General features: G+C 42.2%; 1 protein-coding gene across 1 annotated transcript in view; it reads right to left on the minus strand.

Moving 5' to 3' along the window:
* The window catches only part of LOC129545594 (S-adenosyl-L-methionine-dependent tRNA 4-demethylwyosine synthase TYW1), a 154,500-nt gene that overhangs the window by 116,657 nt on the left and 11,992 nt on the right, over positions 1–25,851 (minus strand). The window contains exons 8-9 of the mRNA XM_055409981.2: positions 13,211–13,328; positions 7,948–8,000 (exon numbers count right to left, since the gene is read on the minus strand). Of these exons, the coding sequence (XP_055265956.2) occupies positions 7,948–8,000; positions 13,211–13,328 (171 nt within the window). The remainder of the gene's footprint in view (positions 1–7,947; positions 8,001–13,210; positions 13,329–25,851) is intronic.

Here is a 25,851-nt window from a genome sequence, read left to right on the forward strand (position 1 = left end):
GGCAAGAATACTGGAACAGGTTGTCATTTCCTCCTCCAGAGGTTCTTCCTGACCCAGGGATCAAACTCGTGTATCCTGTGTCTCCTGCATTGAAGGTGGATTCTTTACCCCTGAGCCACTTGGGAAGCCCTTAATTTTCTCCTTTACAGTCACAGAAGTTAAGAGAAGATTACAGGAGGTGCCATTAGTGGCTCAGACTCTTCACTGACAGAATCACTCACCTTTGCAAAGAAGCATCATACTGAGGTAGTGACTCAGCACAAAGGAAATGTGGCCTGCCTCATGGAGGAAGGAAGTTAGAAATACCAACCGTGACCAGGTGACCAAATGCAAGTATGCTGCTGCTGCTGCTGCTAAGTCGCTTCAGTTGTGTCCGACTCTGTGAGACCCCATAGACGGCTGCCGACCAGGCTCCGCCGTCCCTGGGATTCTCCAGGCAAGAACACTGGAGTGGGTTGCCATTTCCTTCTCCAATGTGTGAAAGTGAAATCGCTCAGTTGTGTCCGACTAGTAGCGACCCCATGGACTGCAGCCCACCAGGCTCCTCTGTCCATGCGATTTTCTAGGCAAGAGTACTGGAGTGGGGTGCTATTGCCTTCTCCGAGTGCAAGTATGAGCAGTTACAAATATACATACTGTCTTCCTTGCTTGGATATACATAATCATCTTTCCTCCCCTCCAACTATTTTATATAAGATAGGTCAGTGGTGGTCAACCTTATAATGTCATCCCTAGGCAGAGGATCTCAAAAGAGAGTGAAGGGACAGAATGAATACATCCTCCCTTGCATGAGTAATAATTACACCAGTTTAGGGAGAAGCAAATGTTTTGTTTTTATTATGGTTTGAAAATGTGAATACAGGTAGAAGGGTGTGTACAGATGCTGAGCATCTAAAGAGGTAGACAGTGCTATTAATACTGAGTCCTGTGCCTCCCCTTATAAGTAGGGGCTAAGAAGCCCTAATACCGTATTTCTCAGATTTCCTTGTCTGAGGGGTTCTGATTTAGACTCCACCAGTGAGAGGCACTTATGCCAAGACCTAGATGGCGAGAAAGGAAAAATCGTTATTCTTCGCTGGCAGCAGCTGGCAGACACAAGGACATACAACAAACACTGAGTCCGAAGCGGCTTCAAGCGAGCTCCTGGGACACATTTGCTTTAATGTTGCCAGCGTTTCAGGTCGCTTCCAGCAGTGTCCTGCAAGCCCAGCACTTCTCGACTTTCTTCAAGCAAGGAGCAGTTCTCTCTGACCTTCACTACCCCAGGTCTTTCAATGGCTTTGTAAGCATTCGGTTAATTTACTCTATTAAATCGGTTCTTGTGAAAACACCCAGAGTGGTTTCTGTTTTCCTGACTGGGACAGATGGGGAGGATTCAGCCAGGTGGAGATCAGAGAGGGGAAGAGAGGCAGCACAGGATGTATGAAGGTTAAAACAGAAAACAAAGCTGAACAAGTAGATCAGAACTATACTAGAGAGGGTCTTCCTCGGGTTTGGGATTTTATATAATTCTGTCATCTGACAAATGTTTACTAAGCACTTACTACATGCAAGGCTCTGTTTTCAGTATTGGAAAGAAAAATGAAGACTCTAAGGTTGGGGAGGAGATGAGAAGGGAAAGAGGAGACAGTTAATAAGCAAGACCTAATCACGACAAGTTGACTCACTGGAAAAGACTCTGATGCTAGGAAAGGTTGGGGGCGGAAGGAGAAGGGGACGACAGAGAATGAGATGGCTGGATGGCATCACCGACTCTGTGGACATGAGTTTGAGTGAACTCCGGTAGTTGGTGATGGACAGGGAGGCCTGGCGTGCTGTGATTCATGGGGTCGCGGAGAGTCAGACATGACTGAGCGACTGAACTGAACTGAACTGAATTGTTCATTGATAACAGTGCTATGCAGAAATTCCAAGCGGTGTCAGGGGACCAGGGGAAGGCTGTTATTTTAAAACGGTGGTCAAGGGAGAGCCTCTCTGAGAGAGGCTCGCTGAGCAGAAAGCCAGGGAGGAGTCTGAGTTCAGTGTACTCGGGGAACAGCAAGAAGGCTAGTAAGGTGAGATGAAGCACGGAAGATCAGATCCTTGGAGGCCTCTGTAAGGACTCGGGGTTTGGTTCTGAGAGAGATTAGAACCCCTGGGAGTTTTGAGTAAAAGAGTCACATGATCTGAGGCATCCAGTTGTTGCGCAGGGAACAGCAGTGCAGATGCCTGATGGAATCAGGAACAGCAGTAAGGAGATCACTTACAATAATAAAAGGAGCATATGACAGTGATCTGGATCCAGGCATAGCCGTATAAATGCTGAAAAGTAGTTATACTCTAGATATAGTTCGAAAAGATGTGCTCACAGAACAGATGTGGGAGGGTACAAAAGGAAACAAGCAGAAAAACAACAGAATAGAAATGACTCCCAGGATTCTGGCCTGAGTAACTGAAAGGACAGTGTTGTCATAAATCACTAGTGAAGACTGAGAAGAACAGATTTAGGAGCGGAAATCAGGAATTCTGTCTCTGACACATTAAGTTTAAGATGCCTATTACACATCCCAATTGATATGTTGAGTAAGAAGTAATGAAGAGCTACCATAAGGCTTCAGAGAACAGAATGGCTAAATGAGAACTGAACTTCAGAGATTAACCTGGTTAATGTCGGATAAATTGAGCAGGTAGGGGAGGGGATTCACTGGAGGTCAGAAGTAGAGGGGAAAAAAAAACCTAGCTGCAATGTTCAGGAGGACAACCTGAACTTCAAGGGTGGCAATGAAAATGGATTGGGGCAGAGGTTCTCAATGGGGCCAACACTATCTGGGGGTATTCCGGAAATTCACTGAAATACTGTCGTTATCAAAATGGTTGGGAGGCACTCCTGGCAATAAGTGAGGGGAGGGGCAAGATTTTCACATTTCCTGTCATGTTTAAGATAGCCCCACACACACAGAGGGTCTTACAAGCCACTTCCTTTCAGATGACTCACTACACCTCCACACTTGTGAAAGGCCTGATTATAATCATCCACGCTTAGATTCCAACTTCATTTTACAGATAAAGTATTTTCTGAACATTCTACCGTACACTGAATTTTCCAGGAATGTAGCTACTATGGAAAATGAGGACAGAAAACACTTTCTTTGATGCGAAGCTTTTCTAAGAAATTTCACCATTTTGAAAACCCACACCACGGAGAATGCTGCTGCTTCTAGTATTTAAGTCACTAACCCAATACATGTATCCCACGTTATATGTGTAGGTGCCACCTATAAATACAATACAGAAGAGATTTGAGACGGTTTTGGTAGACTTGAAACCAAATATTAAGTTAACATATGAAATATTAAGACATGAAATACAGGATTCTCACAAATCAAAGTTGTTTAAGAAGTTATTGTGGTCATTTTACGTATTGCTAATTTTTATAGCACAGTGATGAGAAATCTATTTTGGAATAATTATTTGAAATTGAACTTATTTGAGGACTGCCTGTCATCTTTAAATCTTACTCTGAAGTGTCACCAGAGGCCCATCTCACTTCCTTTAACCACTCTTACTACCATTTCTGTTTCCAATCCAAAGGAACAGAAACGAGAACTCAGAAATAAATCTACACTTATATGATCAATGAATCTATGACAAAGGAGGCAAGAATACACAATAGGGAAAAGACAGTCTCTTCAGTAAATGATGTTGGGAATACTGGACAGCTACATGCAAACAAATCAGAATGACCTATTTCCTCACACCATATACAAAAATAAACTCAAAATGGATCAAAGACTAAAATGTAAGGCCTGAAACTATAAAACTCCTAGAGGAAAACTTAGGCAGCACACTCTTCAACATCAGTTTTAGCAATATTTTTTGGATATGTCTCCTAAGGCAAGGGAAACAAAAGCAAAAATAAATAAATGGGACTATATCGAACCAAAAAGCTTTTACACAGTGAAGGAAACTCTCAACAACCAAAAAAGCAGCCTACTAAATGGGAGAAGATATTGGCAAACAATATATCCAATAAGGGGTTGACATCCAAAATATATAAAAATACACACAGCTTAATAGCAGCAAAAAGCAAACAACCCAATTAAAGAATGGGCAGGGGACCTGAATAGACATTTTTCCAGCAAGGTAATGCAGACGGCCAACAGACACATGAAAAGATGCTCAATATTCCTGATTATCAAGGAAATGCAAATCAAAACCACAAGGAGACACCACTTAACACCTTTCAGAATCACTATCATCAAAAAGGCAACAAATAATAAGTGCTGATGAGGATGTGGAGAAAAGAGAACCCTCGTGCATGGCTGGTGTGCCTGTAAATGGGTGCAGCCACTATGGAAAACAGTTACAGAGGTTCCTCAAAAAATCAAAGGTAGAACTTCTATATGAGCCAGCAATTTTACTACTGAATATTTACCCAAAGAAAACAAGAACAGTAATCAGAAAAGATACATGTACTCCAATGTTCAATGCAGCATTATTTATGAGAGCCAAGGTACAGATGTAAACTTAGTGTCTATTGATGGAGGAATGGATAAAGAAACTGTGATATAGACAGATATAGACACACACACACACAGTAAAATTCAGTTCAGTTCAGTTCAGTTGCTCAGTCGTGTCCAACTCTTTGCGACCCCATGAATCACAGCACGCCAGGCCTCCCTGTCCATCACCAACTCCCGCAGTTCACTCAAACTCATGTCCATAGAGTTGGTGATGCCATCCAGCCATTTCATTCTCTGTCGTCCCCTTCTCCTCCTGCCCCCAATCCCTCCCAGCATCAGAGTCTTTTCCAGTGAGTCAACTCTTCGCGTGAGGTGGCCAAAGTATTGGAGTTTCAGCTTTAGCACTCTGCCAAAAAAAGAATGAAATCTTGACATTTGCAGCAACATGGATGGACCTTGAGGCTACTATGGTAAGTAAAGTAAGTCAGAGAAACAAAGACAAACACTACATGACCTTAACTCATATGTGCAATCCAGAAAACAAAACAAACAAATAAAATGAAAACAGACTCAGATACAGAGAACTGGTCATGGTCAGAAGGGAGAGAAGGGAGGGGAAAGAGGGTGGACAAAACAGGTGAAGGAACTAAGAGGTTCAAACCTCCAGTTTTATAATAAACAAATCACAGGGATATAATATACAACAGAAGGAATATCATCAACAATAGGGTGATAACTTTGTATGGGGACAGATGGTTACTAGACTTACTGTGGTGAGCCTTTCACAATGTATGCAAATGTCAACGATGTCATATGCCTGAAACTAACACAATATTGTACGTCACTGCATTTTCATTAGAAAATACAATAATTTTAATGCTATCTTATTTGTATCCATGGGAATTTAATTCACAAGGGTGACTGAGTGCCAACACAGGCCAATGCTATTGAAGGAAGGTATTACTTACATATTCCAAGAGAAAGCTGCACACCATACCACACAGGGTTTGTTCAGGAGGCAGAGAGAAGTGAGGGGAAAGCCTGGGCCACAGCCCTTCCTGGAGTCTCCTTAGGAGAGGAAAGGCAGAGCAGGGTAAATGATGCCGGACTGGCTGATAAGAATTATTCCAGTGGGCTCTGGACTACAGGGCTATCTCTAGATTTCTGTATCAGGCCCTGGCATGATTTAGGGCAGGGAAGATATTGGCCTGGTGTGTGAGAGAGTCAGATAAGGAGGTAGCTGAAGGGTATAGATTCAGAATCACAGATGAAAGGTATGTTCAAGGCAAGCTGTTGTTAATCTTTAGGAATTAGCCCTGGGAGGGGCAGTCTCTATGAGCCTGCCAGAGCATCGAGAATACAGAAAATAAGGACTTCCCTGGTGGTCCAGTGGTTGAGAATCCACCCGCCAACACAGGGGAAACAGATCTGATCCCTGGTCCAGGAAGATTCCACATGGCCCAAGGCAACTAAGCCCGGGCGCCACAACTACTGAGGCAGCGTGCCCTAAAGCCCATGCTCCGCAACAAGAGGAGCCACGCAATGAGAAGCCCGTTCACCACAACTAGAGTAAGTAGCCCCTGCTCGCCGCAACTAGAGAAAGCCCACGTGTGGCAACAAAGGACCAGCGCAGCCAAAAATAAAAAACAATAATAATAAAATATTTTTTTAAAAATACAGAAAGAAATTATGTAATTGGCCCTGAGGTACAGAGATGACAGACAAATACAGAACATAAGAAAACAGAATAAATACACACTATAGACATTCATAGATTGATCCTAAAATGTATATGGAAATACAAAAGACCCAGAAGAGAAGAAACAATCTTGAAAATTAAAAACCAGGACAGAGAACTTAAACTGCATGATTTCAAACTTATTACAAAACCACAGTAATCAAGCCAATTGTGGTGTTGGCTTAAGGACAAACACATCGATGCAACAGAATAAAAGTAGTCCAGAAACAGGCCTTCCTATATACAGCTGACTGACTTTTCTACAGAGGCCTAAAAGTAATTCAATGGTGAAAGGAAAATCCTTCTTTACAAATAGTGCTAAAACATCAGAATATCCATGTAGGTGATAGGTGGTGGAAAGGAATAATTCACATAAATTAATTCAAGACCTAAACATAAAGGTTAAAACTATATATGAAGCTTCCAGAAGAAAACATAAACTATCTTTGTGATCTTCAAGTTGACAAAGACTTCTTAACATACGAAAAGTACTAACTAAAAGAGAAAAAAGGATAAATTAGATTTTATTCACATTAAAAACTTCAAAGGACACCATTAGGGAAATGAAAGAGGAAGCCACAGACTAAGAGAAAATAACAAGAGTGGGCATCAGGCAAAACTCTCATATCCACAATATATAAAGAACTCCTACAAATCAATAAGACAAAGTCAAACAATTCAGTTTGGGTAAAATATCTGAACAGAGGCAGCATAACTATGAAAGGCCAATATGCACATGAAAAGGTGCTCCTCATCATCAGTAGTTATCTGCAAAATGTAAATTAAAACCAAAATGGTACCACTTCACAATCAGAAAGAGATTTATAATCCCACATGATGGTGAGAGAATATAGTGACTTTCTTAAATTGCTGATGCAAGTATAAAATAGTACAACCACACTGCAAACAGACTGGGAGTTTCTTATAAAGTTAAACATATACCTGCCCTATGACTTAGCAATTCCACTACCCAGATGAAATCAAACGTATGTTCACCCCAAAAAAAGCACTGTACAACATTCACAGTCATTTTATTCTTAATAGCTAAAATCTGAGAACAACCCAAACAACTATCAACAGATTTAAAACTTGGTATGTTCATAATACTGAATGTGTGTGTACAGTCACTCAGTCATGTCCAGGTTCCTCTGCCCCTGGGATTTTCCCTGCAAGAATACTGAAGTGGGCTGCCATTTCCTACACCAGAGGATCTTCCCAACCAAGGGATCGAACTCACCTCTTCCTGCATCTCCTGCCTCCAGGCAGATTCTTTACCGCTGAGCCACGGAGGCTTCCCTGAGTACTATGCCTATCCTACTGCATAGTATTCAGCAATAAAAAGGAATGAACTGAACACTTTATATGTGGATGAATCTGAGAAACCTGACGTTGAGTTTAAGAAGCCATTAGCAAAAAGCTATACATTATATGATCCTATTCACGTGAAATTCTACAACAGGCAAAACTAAATGACAGTGAGACCAAAGAGAACAACTGTTGTGTGACTGTCAGGACAAGCGCTACTGCTCAGAGACAGTCATAAGTAAATCTGTAGGGGTGAGGAAAATAGTCTACAGCTTAATTCAGGTATTTGATAAGGACTTTTTACATCCATCAAAATATGCTGAACTCAAGTAACTAATTCATTCAAAATCATTACATTTTATTAAATGTAAATTAACCCTTTAAAATGGTAAAATGCATTGCATATAGTAGCCATATAAAAGTTGCCTAAAACAGAAATAGTATTTGAACAAAAACAAATACCTTTGTCCATCTGCAAAGTTTCACCCCAGAGTGGCTCCCAATCAACTGATAACCTGAATGAAAAAACAGGGAACACAAAATTGAAATTATTCAAAGCCTTATACCAAAAAGTGATTTTATATGTATGTATATATTATAAAACTGATGATAAAACTGTAGCAAAATCATTTTTCTTCATTTAAATAATAACAGACAACAATCCCCAAGGCCACTAAGGTTTAATTGACCAGGATGGTACAACAATTTAAAATATGTATGCATCTAATAACACAGGCTCAAAATACATAAAGAAACAATAAGCCAATCCAAAATCACAGGAAGATTTTAAGATCTCTCAGTATCTAATAGGTCTCATAGATCAAAACTCAGTGGAGCCCTAAGATCTGAAGCAACAAAGTAAACCTGACCAAGGGCACAGAGAGAGAGACTGCACTCAACAACGACAGGATGCACATTCTTTACAAGGACCCAAGGAACATTCATATAGATAAAAAAGAACCATATAGTGCAACGAACAGCAAAAGCAAGTAACCATACATTTCTGTACGAAAAACAACTAGGGAGCTGTCATCAACAATCTTCAAAAATAAAGAGTCAGGTGGGCAAGAGGAGATTAAAAGAAAGAAAGATTGTCCTCAAAAGTGGGAAAATAAAATTCTAGGAACCTGACATGAATTCTCAGCACCCTCCACAGCCTAGTATTTAAATTTTTTGAGCCATATGAGACTTGAAAAGCATGGAAACGCTATGCCAAAGCAATCACATTTCCTTATTTTAACACACTGGTGGAGCAAACAAGTAGAACATACTGATTTCAGAAAGCATTTAATAAAGTTTCTCAGGAGGCTTCAAGTAATAAACCACAATTACCATGCGTCTCTTGCACAAAAAGACCCTTGACTTGCAGACAAATGAGGTAAATAGAGAAACATAGCCTGGATGATGGCATAAGCGGATCAGTGGCTGGTTAAACACCCATGTTCACAGGGTGATGATTAATGGAACAAAGTCAGTTTGGATTACAAGTCTCTAGTGGCAATATTACGAGGCTTTGTCCTTTATCCTCTTCCACATTTATGTAAACATCTTGCATATAAATAAAGAACTGTTTATCTACTTGAAGATGGAACCAAGTCCAAATGAAGAGCTAATCTCAGATACAGAATAAGCATTTTATAGATACCCGGAGAAAATTCCAGCTTTGCTGGACTCCTACATTATATGTTGCTCACAGCACTATCACAGAAATCACACTCTACTAGTTTTTTACATCTTTCTCTCCCAAGATACACAGGGTTCTACAACACTCTGCATGTAGGTAGGTAAAGACTCTGCAGCACAGGATGAAATGACCTTAGTTCACTATGGTGCCTATGCAGTTGCTAAGGATCCAAGTGCAGGACTTTCCTTCTTCCCAAGATGGAGTAACAGAGGGTTTAATTCCCACTTGAAATACCAAAACTGGACAAAATATATGAAACGACAGTTTTCAAGACATGAAACATCTGGCCACAAAGGACAATGATCCAACAGAGATGGGAAACAAACAAGGTTGAGCCTTACCATTACCCAAGCTTATTGCCTTGGAAGTTTCCAGGCTATGCAGCAGGGAGGGAGAACCTAAGTAGAGCTCAGCATTCTCCCTGAGCTGAGAACACAGAAGTAGAGTCAAGGGAACCCCTGTGGCTGAAGTTTGCAGGATCGAGTTCAGCAGAGACAAGGGCTACACAGAGACCGAACTCTGCAGAGGAGTCCTATACTGCTTAGTGCATATGTGAGAGAAAACTATCCAACAATGGGAAAGAACCATCTGAAAAGATTAAAGGTATGCCTGGTACTCACAGCTGGCTGGGAACTGTGCCTGTTCCTACCAGGCAGACAGATAACCTCAAGATTCCCAAGGCACTGGGCAGAGTACACAGAAGGGTTCTGCCTCGATGGTGGGGAAAAAAATTAGCTCTGGTCTCATCCAACAAATCATAAAAGCAAGATTAAAAGGCTCAAGCTGTTTCCAAGTAATTTATCTTTGTCCCCGAATAAATCTCAAAAATGTTTTCAGGAACACAAAAATATCCAGCACTCCGAAAGGTAAAATTAGATCTGATATTCAATCAGATACCAGGCTCATTAGAAAAGACCCTGATGCTGGGAAAGACTGAAGGCAAAAGAAGAAGAGGGCAGCAGTGGATGTGACGGTTGGATGGCATCACTGATTCAATGGACATGAACTTGGGTGAACTCCAGGAGATAGTGAGGGACAGAGAGGCCTGGCATATTGTTGTCCACGGGATCACAGAGTTAAAAACGACTTAGCAGGCAAACAACAATAACATCCAAAGATTACCAAGCATGCAAAAAAACTAGGAAAACATGTAATGTTTTCAGTAATGAGGAAAATACTCCAGTAACAAAAACTGACCCAGAAATGACACAGATGTTAGCAGATAAGGACACTGAAACAGTTAAAATTGTATTCCATAGGCTCCAAAAGTTAAGTGGAGACATGGCAGATAGAAAAAGACCTAAACTGACCTTCAAGAGATGAAAACTACCTCGAAGTTGGAACATACACTGGATAGAAGTGATGAAAGATTCAACATTAGAGAAGAAAAGATTACTGAGTTAAACTTGAAGACAGCAATAGAAACTATCCAATAATGTAAAGCAGGACAGACAAAATAATTTTAAAATATGAAAAGCACATCTGTAAGCTGTGGGTCAAATTCAAGAGGCCTATTTATTGGAGTCCCCAGGGAAAAGAAAAGAGACAGGGTAGCGGAAAAATATTTGAAGAAACAATGGCCAAAATGTGTCCAAATCCAATTAAAACTATATGTCCACAGAAGTAAGAACCTCAACAAATCTCAAGTAAAGAAACATGAAGAAAGCTACACTGAGACATAATTAAAATCACTCAAAATCAGTAGTTAGAAGAAAATCTTAAAATTAGCCGGGGGTAAAAAACATCACATTTGAAAGGAACACTCCGGTGTTCTTGCCTGGAGAATCCCAGGGACACGGGAGCCTGGTGGGCTTCCATCTATGGGGTCACACAGAGTCGGACACGAGTGAAGTGACCTAGCAGCAGCAGCAGCAAAAGATGACTACAGAGCCCTCATGAGAAGCAATGTCAGGCACCAGACAACACACATCAAGCGCAAAAAAGAAGAAAACTGCCAACCTACAATTTTTAGGGTTGGGAAGATCCCCTGGAGGAGGCCATGGCAACCCACTCCAGTGTTCTTGCCTGGGAAACCCCATGGACACTCTGAGACACCCAGCAGGCTACAGTGCATGGAGTCACAAAGAATTGGACACGACTGTGAAACGTTCACAATTCTAGACACATCAATAAATATCCTTCAAAAATTAAATAACAAAAAAAATCCTTCAAAAATGAAGGCAAAAGAAAGCCTTTTTCTGATATACAAAAGGTGAAATAATTCATCACCAGCAAGCCCACACTACAAGAAATGCTAAAAAGGAGTCCTCCAGGCAGAAAGAAAAGGCCATCAGACAGAATATGGATCTACACAGAGGAACGCAAAGTATCAAGAGTGGCAACTACATGAGTCAACATGTAAGATTTCTTCCTAATTACTTAGATCTGTAATAGATAATTGGCTGCTTGAATCAAAAGAATAACAATGTACTACAGGGCTGAAAACATATGTAAAAGTAAAATGAATGAAAACAACTGCATAGAGGTTTGTGGGGAGGGAACAGAAATATTGAAGGTTCTGCTACTTTACATAAAGTGGTATAACACCATGTGATGATATACTGTGATACCGGTTAGTATAAAACCTCAAGAAACCACTAAGGATCAAAACAAAGCTACAGTTAATAAGCCAACAAAGGCTATAAAAGAGGATCATTTAAAAAAAAAAATCTAAAAGAAGATAGTTAAACAAGAGAAAGGAAATCAAAGAATCCATGAGACAAGCAGAAAACAAACAACAAGATGACAGATTTAAACTTATTATAAAATCACTTTCATTTACTCTAATTAAAAGACACAGGGACTTCCCTGGTGGTCCAGGGGTTAAGGCTTCACCTTCTTATGCAGGGGGTGTGGGTTGGATCCCTGGTCAGGAAGCTAAGATCCCAGGTGCCTTATGGCCAACAAAACCAAAACATAAAACAGAAACAATATTGCAACAAATTCAATAAAGACTAAAAATGGTCCACATTAAAAAAAAAAAAACTTAAAAATTAAAAAAAAAAGGCATATATATTTCTATGTATAAAATCTCTATATTCTTGTCTGTTTCCTCTAATAGGTCCAGAGTTCCTTGAAGGAGATAACTTCAAGTATCTTAAGTTCCTCTGTACAACCAAATCTGTCACATAAAAGGATCTCAATAATTATAGAAAGAGGGAAGGAAGTAAGGAAGTCAGTCTGCTGCTGCTGCTGCTAAGTCACTTAGTCATGTCCTACTCTGTGCGACCCCATAGACAGCAGCCCACCAGGCTCCCGTCCCTGGGATTCTCCAGGCAAGAATACTGGAGTGGGTTGCCATTTCCTTCTCCAGTCAGTCCCCTCACCCCCAATTTACTATTCTTCCTTCTACAAGGAAACCAGGATTATTCATTCAACTACAGCCTTCTTAATGAGGTAGGACCACAGAACTCCACATATACTTCTATATAAAACATTTCTAACTAACCCAGCCTAACATCATATGCTCTTTTTTTGTATTTAATAATTTTTTTAATGGACAATGATATGTAAAGAAGCCAGTGACTGCATCTTCCATCTGCATACCTGAGCCTCACTGATGGTCAAGTACCAACCCAATAAACCAAGCAAAGAGGAAGCTTGCTGGTCCAAGCAGCCTACACAAAAGTGATCCACAGAAACAAGACTGTGGCTCCTTAAACAGCTACAGTTGCCACGGCCACACACATTTGAGCCAACAGCTCAGGACTTATCTTTTTTCCTCTCGGCAATCCCTATTTTTTGTTTCCTTTTTTAAGTGATAAATCAGAACACTTAAGGGCTTCCCCAGTGGCTCAGTGGTAAAGAATCCACCTGCAATGCAGGAGCTGTGGGTTCAATCCCTGGGGTGGGAAGATCCCCTGGAGGAGGAAAAGGCAACCCACTCCAGTACTCTTGCCTGGAGAATCCTATGGACAGAGGAGTCTGGTGGGCCACAGTCCATGGGGTCACAAAGAGTCAGACACGACTGAAGAGACTTAGTATGTATGCACTCAGAAAGCTTAACAGTGTAGTATTGTAACAGTTCCTGAGGACTTTCACCTTGTTTAGTAAGGGCTTCTCGGAGAGCAGGAGTGATCATAGTTCTTCTTTCACTGGCTTCGCTCTTCACTGTGCTCCTGGTCACACTCGTTTCCCCTTCCTGCTGCTCTTTTTCTCTCTGTATTAAAAAGAAATGAATGAAACCCAGCATTGGTCATATGCGAGGGAAATAAGAGCACGACAGTCATGCACCCGTGGCCTGGATAAAAGTGCTCCTCACAAACCTGTTTTCTCCCAAGTGATCACATTTCCAGTCACACAGTGAGCTAAAGAAACACCAGCACCTATTTTTTCCCCTATAAAAGGTGACTAGTCAAACACACACATTCGCAAAACATAAATCGATAATCCACTTATCTAGATGTCAAACAGTGTTCACAATCTGAGTACAGACAGCTGCCCAACTTTCACAAGTTATTTCTCTGAATTTCAATTTTCTCACCTGAAAAAGGAAGAAAAGTAATATCCATGCAGCAGGATTGTGTTGAAGATTAAATGAAATGAAATGACCTGGCATGATGCCTGATACGTCATAGGACTTCACTAAATTACGGCTACTGCTGGTTGTAACATCTGCAAACCCCCAAAACAAGTCCACAAATTGCTTTGAGCTGCCCAGACGGCCCTCTGCTCACAAATCAAGTTACTCCACCACCTCCACCTGTAGCCCCAAAGGCTTCTTTTAGAAGATCCCATGGTAGAAATCTGTCTTCGGTGATAGAAATCTCAAGGATAATATAAACCTGGGTTTCCTTTTGCCTCCAACCACCAGAAAATTCACAGCCCAGCTCTGATCACTGCCTCGGACCTTGCATCGTGCTTGTCCTACAGTTTCTGTCAGTGACATCATATTACAATGACCCTCATTCACTGTTTATTCCAGAGGAACTGTTTGTTCCTCTCTTCTTGTTTCTTTTAAAGAGGCAAGATAGTAGCTACAAGAGAGATTCCTTTTTTTTTTTCCTATTTTTAATATTTATTTATTTGGCTGTTGGGTCTTAGCTGTGGCACGCAGGTCTTCACTGCATCACGCAGCATCCTTCTTTGTGCCACATGGACTCCCTCGTTGTGGCCCTTGGCCCAGTAGCTGCAGCACACAGGCTTAAGCTGTTCTGCAGCACGTGGGATCTTTGTTCCGCAACTAGGGATCCCACCTGCGTTCCCTGCATCGCAAGGCAGATGCTTAACCACTGGATCACAGGGAAGTCCTTGATTTCTTCCCCTCTTTTTAAATCTCATTACATGTGTATACATGTATACAAGTGTATACAGTGTCTCTTTGGAAGATGGTTCAAGTGCTAACCAATAATTGTGAGACAACACACAAAGACTTGTATCACACTTTAGAGGAGACACTCATCAGACATCACTAAGAGCTACAGAAATCCAAAATAACTCACCCGGGCAGAAACCCTGCCACCAAGCCCTAAACTACCCTCAGGGTCTGTCCATTTTCCATGTCCAGCCCCCAGTGAATCAGTGAGGACACTCACAGCAATACCCACTTTCTACCTAAAAGTTAAAACAGCTCATAGATGACATACTGTCTCAGGTCTATGTCAGACTAATTCAGAAAGGAGGAAGATGGTCCATGTTTGAAGCTGGGCAGGAAGCGAACAGGGATTCACTGTCTCGTTCTATCTATTCTAGTGAATGCTCAAAGTTCTCTATACATAAAATGTAAAACAAGATTAAACACTAAAAAAGAGAGAAAGAGAGGGACTTCCCTGGTGGTCCAGTGGTTAAGAATCTGCTTGCTAATTCAGGGACACGGGTTTGATCCCTGCTCCAGGAAGATCCCACATGCCACGGGGCAACTAAGCCCATGTCCCACAACTACTGAGCCCACGTGCTTCAACTACTGAAGCCCAGGCTCTGCAACAAGAGAAACCACAACAATAAGATGTCTGCACACTCCAAACAGGGAGTATCCCCGCCCCCCTCACCACAACTAGAGAAAAGAAAGAGAAAGTACACCAATGAAATTCAGAATTAACCGCTCTACCTTCTATTATTCCAGGGACGTTTCCAAAATAGGAAGTCAGTGAAAAAGCACGCTAGAGTAGTCACATATACCAAATGAGACAGCCAAGTCCCACAGTGAGTTTATACACGTCCTAAAAGTCAGCATTCCAGATCACTAAATATAATCAAACAGCAAAGTTAATGAAAAGTTTTGCTGCTGTTAATAGAGTTCTCCAAGACATTTTTCCAGATAAACTAAAAAAATTTATAAACAAACATCAATCATTTGCTCTTATCTATTAGGAAAGTAATTAGTTTTAATGCCAGGCATTTGCTTTAAAAAATGTACAACTATGATTTTGCTAAAATATTTAAAAGTAAAAGAATTCTTTGGCTTTTTTTTAAGTCTACTTCAGACCCAAAAGCAAAGATGTGAGCTTAAGAAGCAAGTCTCAGGTGGAGCAAAGTGAACTAACCTTGACCTTGAGAACATTTAAATGTCTCTGAAGTCATTCCAGAGTGAGTTACTGTAATTCCCTACTCCATGCCAGAATTGACAACAGGTGGCGATAGCTGGCCTCCAAAGCCTGTCACCGTAAAGCATCTCCAGCTTATCTGCTTACCCTCAAGGCCACATAAATCCAGAAATGGACCCAGCATGACACTGGCCTCTGACCACCGTGCTCAGAGCTCCACAGTCAACCCCTTATGGTTTTATGAACTATTTTTTTTGGCTGTACTGGGTCTTTATTGCTCTACATAGGCTTTCTCTAGTTGCAGTGAGTGGGAGCTATTCTTTATTGTGATGCGCGGGGGTTGCCTGGATTTCTCACTGGGGTAGCTTCTCTCGTTGCAGAGCACAGGCCTTGGACCATGCAGGCTTCAGTAGTTGTACATGCAGGGTTAGTTTCTCCAACCGTATGCAGAATCTTCCTGGACCAGGGATTGAACTCATGTCCCCTGCAATGGCAGGCAGATTCCTATCCACTGTACCACTAGGGAAGTCCACCCTTCTGGTTTTAAATGTAAACTTCTAACCCCTACAAATGGCAACCCACTCCAGTATTCTTGCCTGGAGAATCCCAGGGACGGGGGAGCCTGGTGGGCTTCCGTCTATGGGGTCACACAGAGTCGGGCACGACTGAAGTGACTTAGCAGCAGCAGCAGCAACCCCTACATAATGAACACACTCTTTAAAGAATGGCCATGGGATACCATCCACATCCCATCACTGGAGAAATTATCTATTATAAATCGTGAGCACAGCTACTCCAGATTCAATCATCTGAACACATAGTTCGTATGGAAAGAGATCAGCAGCTGTGATTAAAGGTCTTGAACATTCAGGACAAACATTCATCATTCCTTCCCTCTACAGCAGGTTAGTTCTATCTTCCCTATGCAATAGTAATTTCCTTTCTGAAAAGATATACAGAAGTTCATAACACTCTCCAAGGAAGTGCAGAGCCCCTTTCAAATTCTAATTCTAATCTCCTAGTTGCAGACATTTTCCCCTGTTTGCCCAGAATATAACAACTGACACAGGGCCTGTATATATATATATATTTTTTTTTTTTTTTTTCTTTATAGCCCTTTCAAGGGCTGAGCAAAAATAAATGAAGATCCCAGAACTGGTCAATCTGGATTCCTCCCTCTCCTGCAACCCCATCGAACAACAAATGACCAAGTTCTAAACTCTTAATTCCCAACCTATGAGTCCTCTCCATCCAACACGTTACAGCTTCTACTCACAGCCACGGTTTCCTCAAAGGAAAAACTACAACAGCCGAACTTAAGTCTCCTTGTCTTCAACCTTTCACACCTTCCCAATGTTCAAACCTGTCACGCTTGTCTTGAAAGAAAACGCATACCCTGGGACTTCCCTGGTAGTCAGGTGGTTAAGAATCTACCTGCCAATGAGGAGGATGTGGGTTCGATCCCTGGTCCAGGAACTAAGATCCCACATGCCATGGGGCAACTAAGTCTGTGTGCCGCAACTACTGAGCCCACATGCTGCAACTGCTAAAGCTCGAGAGCCCTAGAGCCTGTGCTCCGCAATGAGAGAATCCATTGCAACGAGAAGCCCGTGTATCGCAACTAGAGAAAGCCTGTGCAGAGCAACAAAGACCCAGTGCAACCAAAAATAAATAACTTTTTTATAAAGTTAATTTAAAAAAAAATGCATGCCCTCTCCAAGTTTCTATTTCCTGATATGCAAAATAGAAAGCCGATTATAAGTTCATCTCCTAGGCACTTGGGAAAATGACTATAAATAAGTGAAAAGTTCTTTCTAAACAGGTAGTGATATACGAATCTGACATAATAAGGGGAGCCAAAAGGTAGTACTAATTCCCTTTATTAAAAAAAAAAAGATATTATACAATATTACCTAATTCATCTTCACATCTTCATCCCAGAAACCACAGTACCACCCCAATACTACCTAGGATAAAAAAAGGACAAACAGGAATTTGTTAAAGATTTTAAGATAAAAGTTTCATCTAGTTGGTTAAATGCCGAATAGATGTATTGCAGCAAGCAGGCCATCTTTCTGACTGATTAAATTGTTCAAGTATGTCTGTTTGGGTTTTTTCATATCCATTTACTTATTAATTTGGCTGCATTGGGACTTAGGTGCTCCACAAACTTGTGGGGTCTTAATTACCAACCAGGGATCGAATCCACATCTGCTTCAATGGAAGACAGTCTTAACCAATGGACCGTAAGGGAAGTCCCTGTTTGGTTATTTTATTGATCCTTGTTTACCATCCAGTGACTCCCTTCAATACCAATTCATGCAGAAATCACTGGATATAGAATCCCCAGTTCTCCAAAGGTCATTTTCCCCTACAATCAGCCTGGAGCCAGGCCAGCACAGCCAACGTTGATACTCAGGAAATGCTGGCTGAATAAATGAATAAATGCCTCAAAATTACCAGACAGCTATTTCCAGCGCTACAAGAGCAAATCTGTATTCTAAACCAGGCAACTTTCAATAGTAAAAACCCTTCCTCGAATGTAACTACAACTCCACCTTCAGCAATTCCACCCCACCTCTAAGTGTTCCTAATCCTATAATAAAGGAATCACCCATACACCACTCACCTGTCATGGGTGAGTTTTTAAATGACCAATTTCCAACAGGACTCAAAGCTTTGTGTATACACTATATTTTAAGGATGCTTTTGGAACATTTCAAAAAGCACTTTGACCAGGTGTGTCAAGAGCTTTAAAATGGCTTTCCTCTGGCCTCATAATTCTATTTTGGATAAAATGACTTAGAAAAATAACCCCAGAACTCACCATTAAGTCCTCCTAGCTGTATTCAGCCCATACAGCTGAATCAGGCTGTTTTAAAGACAGGGTCTTGGGGTTGAAGATATGTCACCTTACATTTGAGGGTGAATTTAACACATAAAGCCTTCAAACTAATTATGAAAAGAGAACTGGCTTCACGTGATTACACTGCAGTACTAAGAGACCTTATAATCAAAACTGGACACACTGAGCTCTTTTTGTAAATTGAAATGTTTCTCTGGTGAGTAATTACCAAGCATCCGCCATTGATTTCCAAACTAATGATACTGATATCACTGTTTGTCTGCTTCACCAGAACACACTGTGGGGAGCATTTGAGCAACATTTATTTACTACAGGAAAAAAACAAGTAGCAATCTGCTTTAGATTTACAAGCACAACATGAGAGAAACAGAAAAGAAACACCCTAGGCATTGTCAGGCTTTCCCTGACTCCTTGTTCTTTAGTCAAACCCCTCAGCCTGCCTCCTGGAAACTACTACTTCTGTTTCGTTGTTCAGCCGCTAAGTTGTATCTCTTCCCGACCCCACGGACTGCAGCACGCCAGGCTCCTCAGTCCTTCACCATTTCCCAGAGTTTGCTTAAATCCAAGTCCACTGAGTCAGTGATCCCATCCAACCATCTCATCCTCGACCACCCCCTTATCCTTTTGCCTTCAATCTTTCCCAGAATCAGGGTGTTTTCCAAGAAGTTGGCTCTTCACATCAGGGGGCCAAAGTACTGGAGCTTCAGCTTCAGCAACAATCCTTCCAATGAATGTGCAGGGCTGATTTCCTTCAGGATTGACTAGTTTGATCTCCGTGCGGTCCAAGGGACTCTCAAGAGTCTTCTCCAGCACCACAATTCGAAAGCATCCATTCTGTGGTGCTCAGCCTTCTATATGGTCCCACTCACATCCGTACATGACTCCTGGAAAAACCACAGCTTTGACTATACAGATCTTTGTCGACAGTGATGTCTCTGCTTTTTAATACACTGCCTAGGTCTGTCATTGCCTCTCCTCCGGAGAGACGGCAAAGGGGAGTGAAACAAAGAGACGGAACCTGGGCTTGGCCCCACCACTAACTAGGCAGCCATCTAATTACAGACAAATTGATTTACTTCTCTAAGCTTGTGTCTTACCCTATAAAATGGTAAAGTGGAGGTGACAAGAGTATAGATATCAGGGTCAGAGTGAGGGCTGAATGAGATCATCCCATGTGTACTATGATTTCTCCCATCCCGCTGAACCTACCCTGGAGCTCTCTCCCCACACCTCCAACTCACCCATCCTATTCAATCAAATCACACTGCTTTCCACTGCCTTAAGCACAAAGCCCAGACCCCTATGGCAGAGCATGAAAGGGCCTCCAGGACCCTACCCCTGCCCTCCCTGTCTATTTCAGCCCCCTGTAATTCCCACCCAACTCCACTCTCAACACAGCAAACACTTATAGGACTCCCCAAACTTGCCAGGTTCCCCCAACACCCACTCCCTCCACATGTGCAATGCTTCAAATTCTGGCTCTCTCGTTCTTGGTTATCACTCCCACCATTCAAATTCTCTTTGACTTTACATCCTGCTGCAGAGGGAGGAAGACAGAAAACCATCGTGGTATTCTGGTCAGACTAAACGTACCCCATTGGAAGATATCTTCTTAGACAATGACAGCTATTCTCAAGAACATAATATGTGGCAGACAGTAAAAGAAAGGCTTTCGATGGATTAACTTACTGAATCTTTATAACAACTTTATACAGCAGTTAATGTGATTACCTCCCACTGAAGCACAGAGACTGAAATAACGTGCCCAGACAGACAAGCTGAGATTGTGTGACTCCGTGAAAACTAGTGAAAACTATTCAAAAAGAGGTCTTCCGGTAGGAGTGCTGTGGTCCAATTCCACAGCTGATGCTCTTCAGGACTAGAGCATCCTGTTTCCTCTACAGTAACAACTAAGGCAATTTAGTGTGAAGCAGAATGATGATCAGGCAGAAAGCAGCTTGGGAATATGTATGGATGAACCCCCAAAGAAAATCCCCCAAAAATATAAAAAGAAGAGCCAAGCGGTAAGAAATCCATCACTGAATTTAGTACACTGTGCCCAACAGAAAGTGAACACACGGGACACAAATGGGAACTCTGCTGCGACCACATAATGCTAAGTCACTTCAGTCGTGTCCGACTCTGTGCGACCCCATAGACGGAAGCCCACCAGGCTCCCCCGTCCCTGGGATTCTCCAGGCAAGAACACTGGAGTGGGTTGCCATTTCCTTCTCACATAATAATGAAAATCAAAAACTGGTGGCTTAGTTTCATGCTGTACTTAAGTTGGAAATATATATACATATGTATATATTTTCCCCCCTAAATCTGATGACTTTATGAGATTTCTAGGAGAAACCTGAAATATCTTAAGCCAGCTGCTTGAAGTTCATAAAGTCCAGAATCATTTCATTTCAAAAAATAATTTACATGGATGTTCAAATTTTTCCTTAGTGCTTTTTCTCCAGTGCCCTCTAATGGACATAAGATGAAAAGGCAAAGAAAAAATACACCCAAGAACTATTCCAAAGCCTTACAGTACATGTGAAATCTGCTAAAAGTAGATCTATGTGTTTTCCACACACACAAACACACACACATATGGTGTTAACTATATGAAATGGTCAATGTGTTAACTTGACAATGGAAAGCATTTCACAATGTATACATATATTAAATCATCACATTATACACCTAAAAAGAATAACATTATACAACCTAAGTATATAAAATTTTGTCAATCATATCTCAATGAAATTGGAAAAAAATTATCCCACAAATCTTCACCCACTACAAATAAAGCTATCAATGTGCTCAATTGCTCAATCATATACAATTCTTTGCGGCCCCATGGGGTGTAGTCCCCCAGGCTCCTCTGTCCATGGGATTTCCTAGGCAAGAATACTAGAGTGGGGGGTGCCTCTTCCTACTCTAGGGGATCTTCCTGACCCAGGGATCGAAGCTGTATCTCTTGCATCTCTTGCATTGGCAGGCAGATTCTTTACCACTAGCGCCACCTGGGAAGCCCTAAAGCTAAAATATCTGCTCTTAACTTGGTAGATCCAGAAATCTATTTAAATCAGGTATCTCACACACTGAAATTTACCCTACTTTAAGACAATTTCACTGTGAAAATTACTCAGATTTTCATTAAGAGTCATAAAATTATACATTTGCTTTGACCCAGTAACTCAACTCAGGGAATATGTAAACTAAGAAAATATCAATACTTTGTTCTAAGTAAAAGAGGTCTCAGACCAGTGCTGATTACAACAGCAGAAAAGCTAAAACAGACTAAATGACCAACTCCAGCAGAATGCCTAAGCAAATTTAAAATGTCTAAGCATATTTACTTCTCATTTCAATCTGTCAGGTTTCGGAGATTATAATGCATTTGCACACACAGGTTCTCACCTCACTCAATGCTGTGAAGAGGGTAGAGGTGAAGGTCCATGTTTCTCAGACAAGGGGATTAAGGCCAGAGAAGATTAAGCATTGCCCTTAAGGTACCAAGTTACAAACCAGCTGGCCCAGACCCTGAACCTACATCTCACACACTTGTCATTCTTAATAACTTCTCTGCTAGAGCTTCTAAAGGCTTTCCTGGCGGCTCAGCGGTAAAGAATCCACCAGCAATGCAGGAGCTGCAGGAGACACAGGTTCCATACCTGGGTCAGGAAGATTCCCCTGGAGGAGGGCATGGCAACCCACTCCAGTATTCTTGCTTGGAGAATCCCACGGACAGAGGGGCCTGGAGGGCTACAGTCCATAGGGTCACACAGAGTTGGACACGACTGAAGCAACTTAGCATGCAGGCATGCAGGGCTTCTAAAGTACAAAAGCTATTAAAAAATGACAGCAGCAACACCAACACACAGAAGTATCAGGAAGAAAGTAACAAAATGCTGCAATAGGAACAATCACAATTTTAAATTTGGGAAATAATTTCATTGCAGTTTAGAGTCTGACACACAGAATTATGGGGTTATGAACTTTACCAAAGAAGCCAAATAACCCAATATAAGCATGAGCAAAGGATCCTGTTTAGTAAAGAATTTTGCCTTGGGACTTCCTTGGCTGTCCAGTGGTTAAGACTTCACCTTCCAGTGCAGGGAATGCAGTCTGATCCCTGGCTGGGGAGCAAAGATCCCACATGCCTTGTAGCCAAAAACCCAAAACATAAAACAGAAGCAATATAGTAACAAATTCAATAAAGTTTTTAAAATGGTCCCCATCAGAAAAAAAAAGGGGGGCTTCCCCATGGCCCAGTGGTTCAGAATCTGCCCGCCAACGCAGGGGACATGGGTCAATCCCTGCTCATAGGAGATCCCGTGGTATAACTAAGCCCGTGTACCACAACTACTGAGCCAGCATCAGCAGCTCTTGAGCCACGACTACTGAACCCACGCAGCCTAGAGCCTGTGCGCTGCAAAAAGCGAAGCCCCCACAATGAGAAGCACACACATCACAACAAAGAGTAGCCCCCACCCCCACAACCATAGAAAGCCCCCGAGCAGCAACAAAGACCCAGCACGGCCAAAAAGAAATCAATCTTTGGAAAAAAATTCTTAAAAATAGAATTTCACCTTGCCCGAAGAGAAGCCTGGCCTGATTCCCATTCCCGGAAAGTAACCTCTAAACCCTTGGAACTTCCTGTGTGAGGGGAGTATCTTTGTTATTCATGGTGGGTTCCTTGCCGGCACTGAACAGTTTATGCTAATAGGGTGATTCATGCCAAACTCTGGGGGCACTGTGATGGAGGCTGGGTTCAACCACAGGGACAATCAATCAATCAGCCAAACCTACACAATGAGAGGCTTCCCTGCTGGCTCAGATGGTAAAGAATTCGCCTGCAATGCAGGAGAGCCGGGTTCTATCCCTGGGTTGGGAAGATCCCCTGGAGGAGGGCATGGCAACCCACTCCAGTATTCCTGCCTGGAGAATTCCATGCACAGAGGAGCCTGGCGGGTTATAGTGTATGGGGTCGCAAAAGTCAGACATGACTTAGCGACTAAACCACCACCACCACCACATAATGAAGCCCCCAGAAAAACTCTGGACACCGAAGCTCGGCAAAGCTCTGGAAAGCTTCTCAGGTTGGTGATGCACCCTGCGTCTTATCTCACATCCATGCTGAGAAGTAGCACATCCTGCGGACAATGAATAAATGCTTCCCAGAATGCTGTGTCTCTCCTCCTTCAGCTGACTATTCTGCCCTTTCCCAGCCATGAACTGCAATGGTGAGGATGAGCGCTTTCTGGGAGTCCTGTGAGTCTTTCTAACAAACGATCAAATCTAAGGGTGGTTTTTAGGACCTGCCCCCCACCACCAAAGTTGCAGGTGGTGTCAGAAATGAAAGCCTTCTCGAGAACTATGCTCTCAGACTCTTTGTAAGCTAACTCCAGGAAGACAGAAAGAGACGTTTCACGGGGAAAAAAAAAAAACACTGAATTTAACTCAAAATTAAAGAAACACAAATTATTTTTTTAAGGTTATGGTTTTTCACCTTTCAGGTGCCAAGATTTAAAAGACTGAGAAATCTGGGGCTTGGCAAGGGTACAGGGAAACAAGCATTCTCATGTCTCTCTCATACCGTGAGAAGAAATTAAAATATTTTCAACTTCTCACAGGGCAATTTGAAAATATCACCAAAATGATAAAATTCTCTTTGACCCAGAAATTTTTACAAATTTAATTTTATAGACTGAGTAAATTTATATCAGCCACGAAAAACATAAGAGCAAGAGGGTTCATTAAAGGGAGTTCCCCGGTGGCCTAGTGGTTAGAATTCAGCACAGTCACTGCTGTGGCCCAGGTTCAATCCCTGGTTGGGGAACTCCCATAAGCTGCATGGCATGGCCAACAAAACGGGCTTCCCTGGTGGCGCAGATGGTAAAGAATCGGGGTGGGGGGGAGGGGGAAGTACCATTCAGGGATTAAAAACATGTTTAAAAAAAAAAAAAGTGTTCATTATAGAAATTAGAAAACACCTAAATGTTAATCAACAAGAGTCAGATAACAATGGGACATAACTGTGGACTGCCACAGAGGCATTAAAATGAATTAGGCAGATTTCACTCACAAGGCTTTGGAAAGAAAGCTGTCACATAAAACAGGAAAAAGCAGTCTGTAGACTTGGAGTACAAAATGATTCCATCTGTATAGCCCAAAACATGAGGTTATTCCAAAATGCAGGTGTGTTTGTAAAGGCAGTAAAATAAATACCTAGAAGAATAGTGCCAAAGTGTAAACTGTGGTTACCTGTGGGTTTAGAAAGAATAAGGACAGACGGTTGTATTCTTTGAAATTTTTTGAACATATGTAAACAGAGTACCTCATGCGACGAGTTGACTCACTGGAAAAGACTCTGATGCTGGGAAGGATTGGGGGCGGGAGGAGAAGGGGACGACAGAGAATGAGATGGCTGGATGGCATCACCGACTCGATGGACATGAGTTTGAGTGAACTCTGGGGGTTGGTGATGGACAGGGAGGCCTGGCGTGCTGTGATTCATGGGGTCACAAAGAGTTGGACATGACTGAGCAACTGAACTGAACTGAAACAGAGTATTAAATTAAAGGAAACTCCAAAAAGAGGGTCACATCAAGTAATACATTTTTAAAGGAAATATCTGAGAACCAGTTTAACAATTTTTTTTTTTGGCCATGCTGCGTAGCATGTAGGATCTAAGTTCCTCGACCAGGGATCGAACCTGCACCCCTTTGCAGTGGAAGCATGGGGTCTTAACCACGGGACCACCAGGGAAGTCCTCAGTTTAACAGCCTTAAGAGTGCCTCCCTCATGTCAAGGATATGAAAGGGTAGAGAGAATGAAGATAATGGGAGCAGATTCTTGAGGAATTCTTCAGAGAACGTCAGGAAGGTATTTTGAGCTCCATCTGTCTCAAATGAAGAAATGTTTGGGGGTTTCGGGGGATGCTTCTCACCTCAAGCCCCAGGAAAGAGGCTCCAGGAGGGTTCCTCAGAGAAGCTACAATGTGTCACCTGCACTCAGACTGGTGAATCACTCCTGCCCAGGAAATCCAGAAAGCCTGACTGGTGGCTTTGCGAGTGAGCACTGCTGCTGGGGAGCAATCAGTCTGTGCTCCCAGAAGAAGGAACTCAGGAGCACCCCGTTGGGAGGGGGGCGGGGATGGGCCAGATCTCAGATCCTGACCCACTGGGCAACCAGAGAGGAGAACAGACAAAAGACCTCAAGAGAGGAAACCAGAGGCTCAGAGGAAGGCGCAAGGACCAGCAGAAGCACATCTCTCAGTGCCCAGTGCAAGCAGCCAGGCTGGGAGACAGCCCAGGACAATGTCTCCAAAGGCGCAC

The sequence above is a fragment of the Moschus berezovskii genome, chromosome 27, assembly GCF_049115385.1.
Source record: "Moschus berezovskii isolate FMDL1 chromosome 27, NW_MosBer_1.0, whole genome shotgun sequence".
NCBI lineage: Eukaryota > Metazoa > Chordata > Mammalia > Artiodactyla > Moschidae > Moschus > Moschus berezovskii.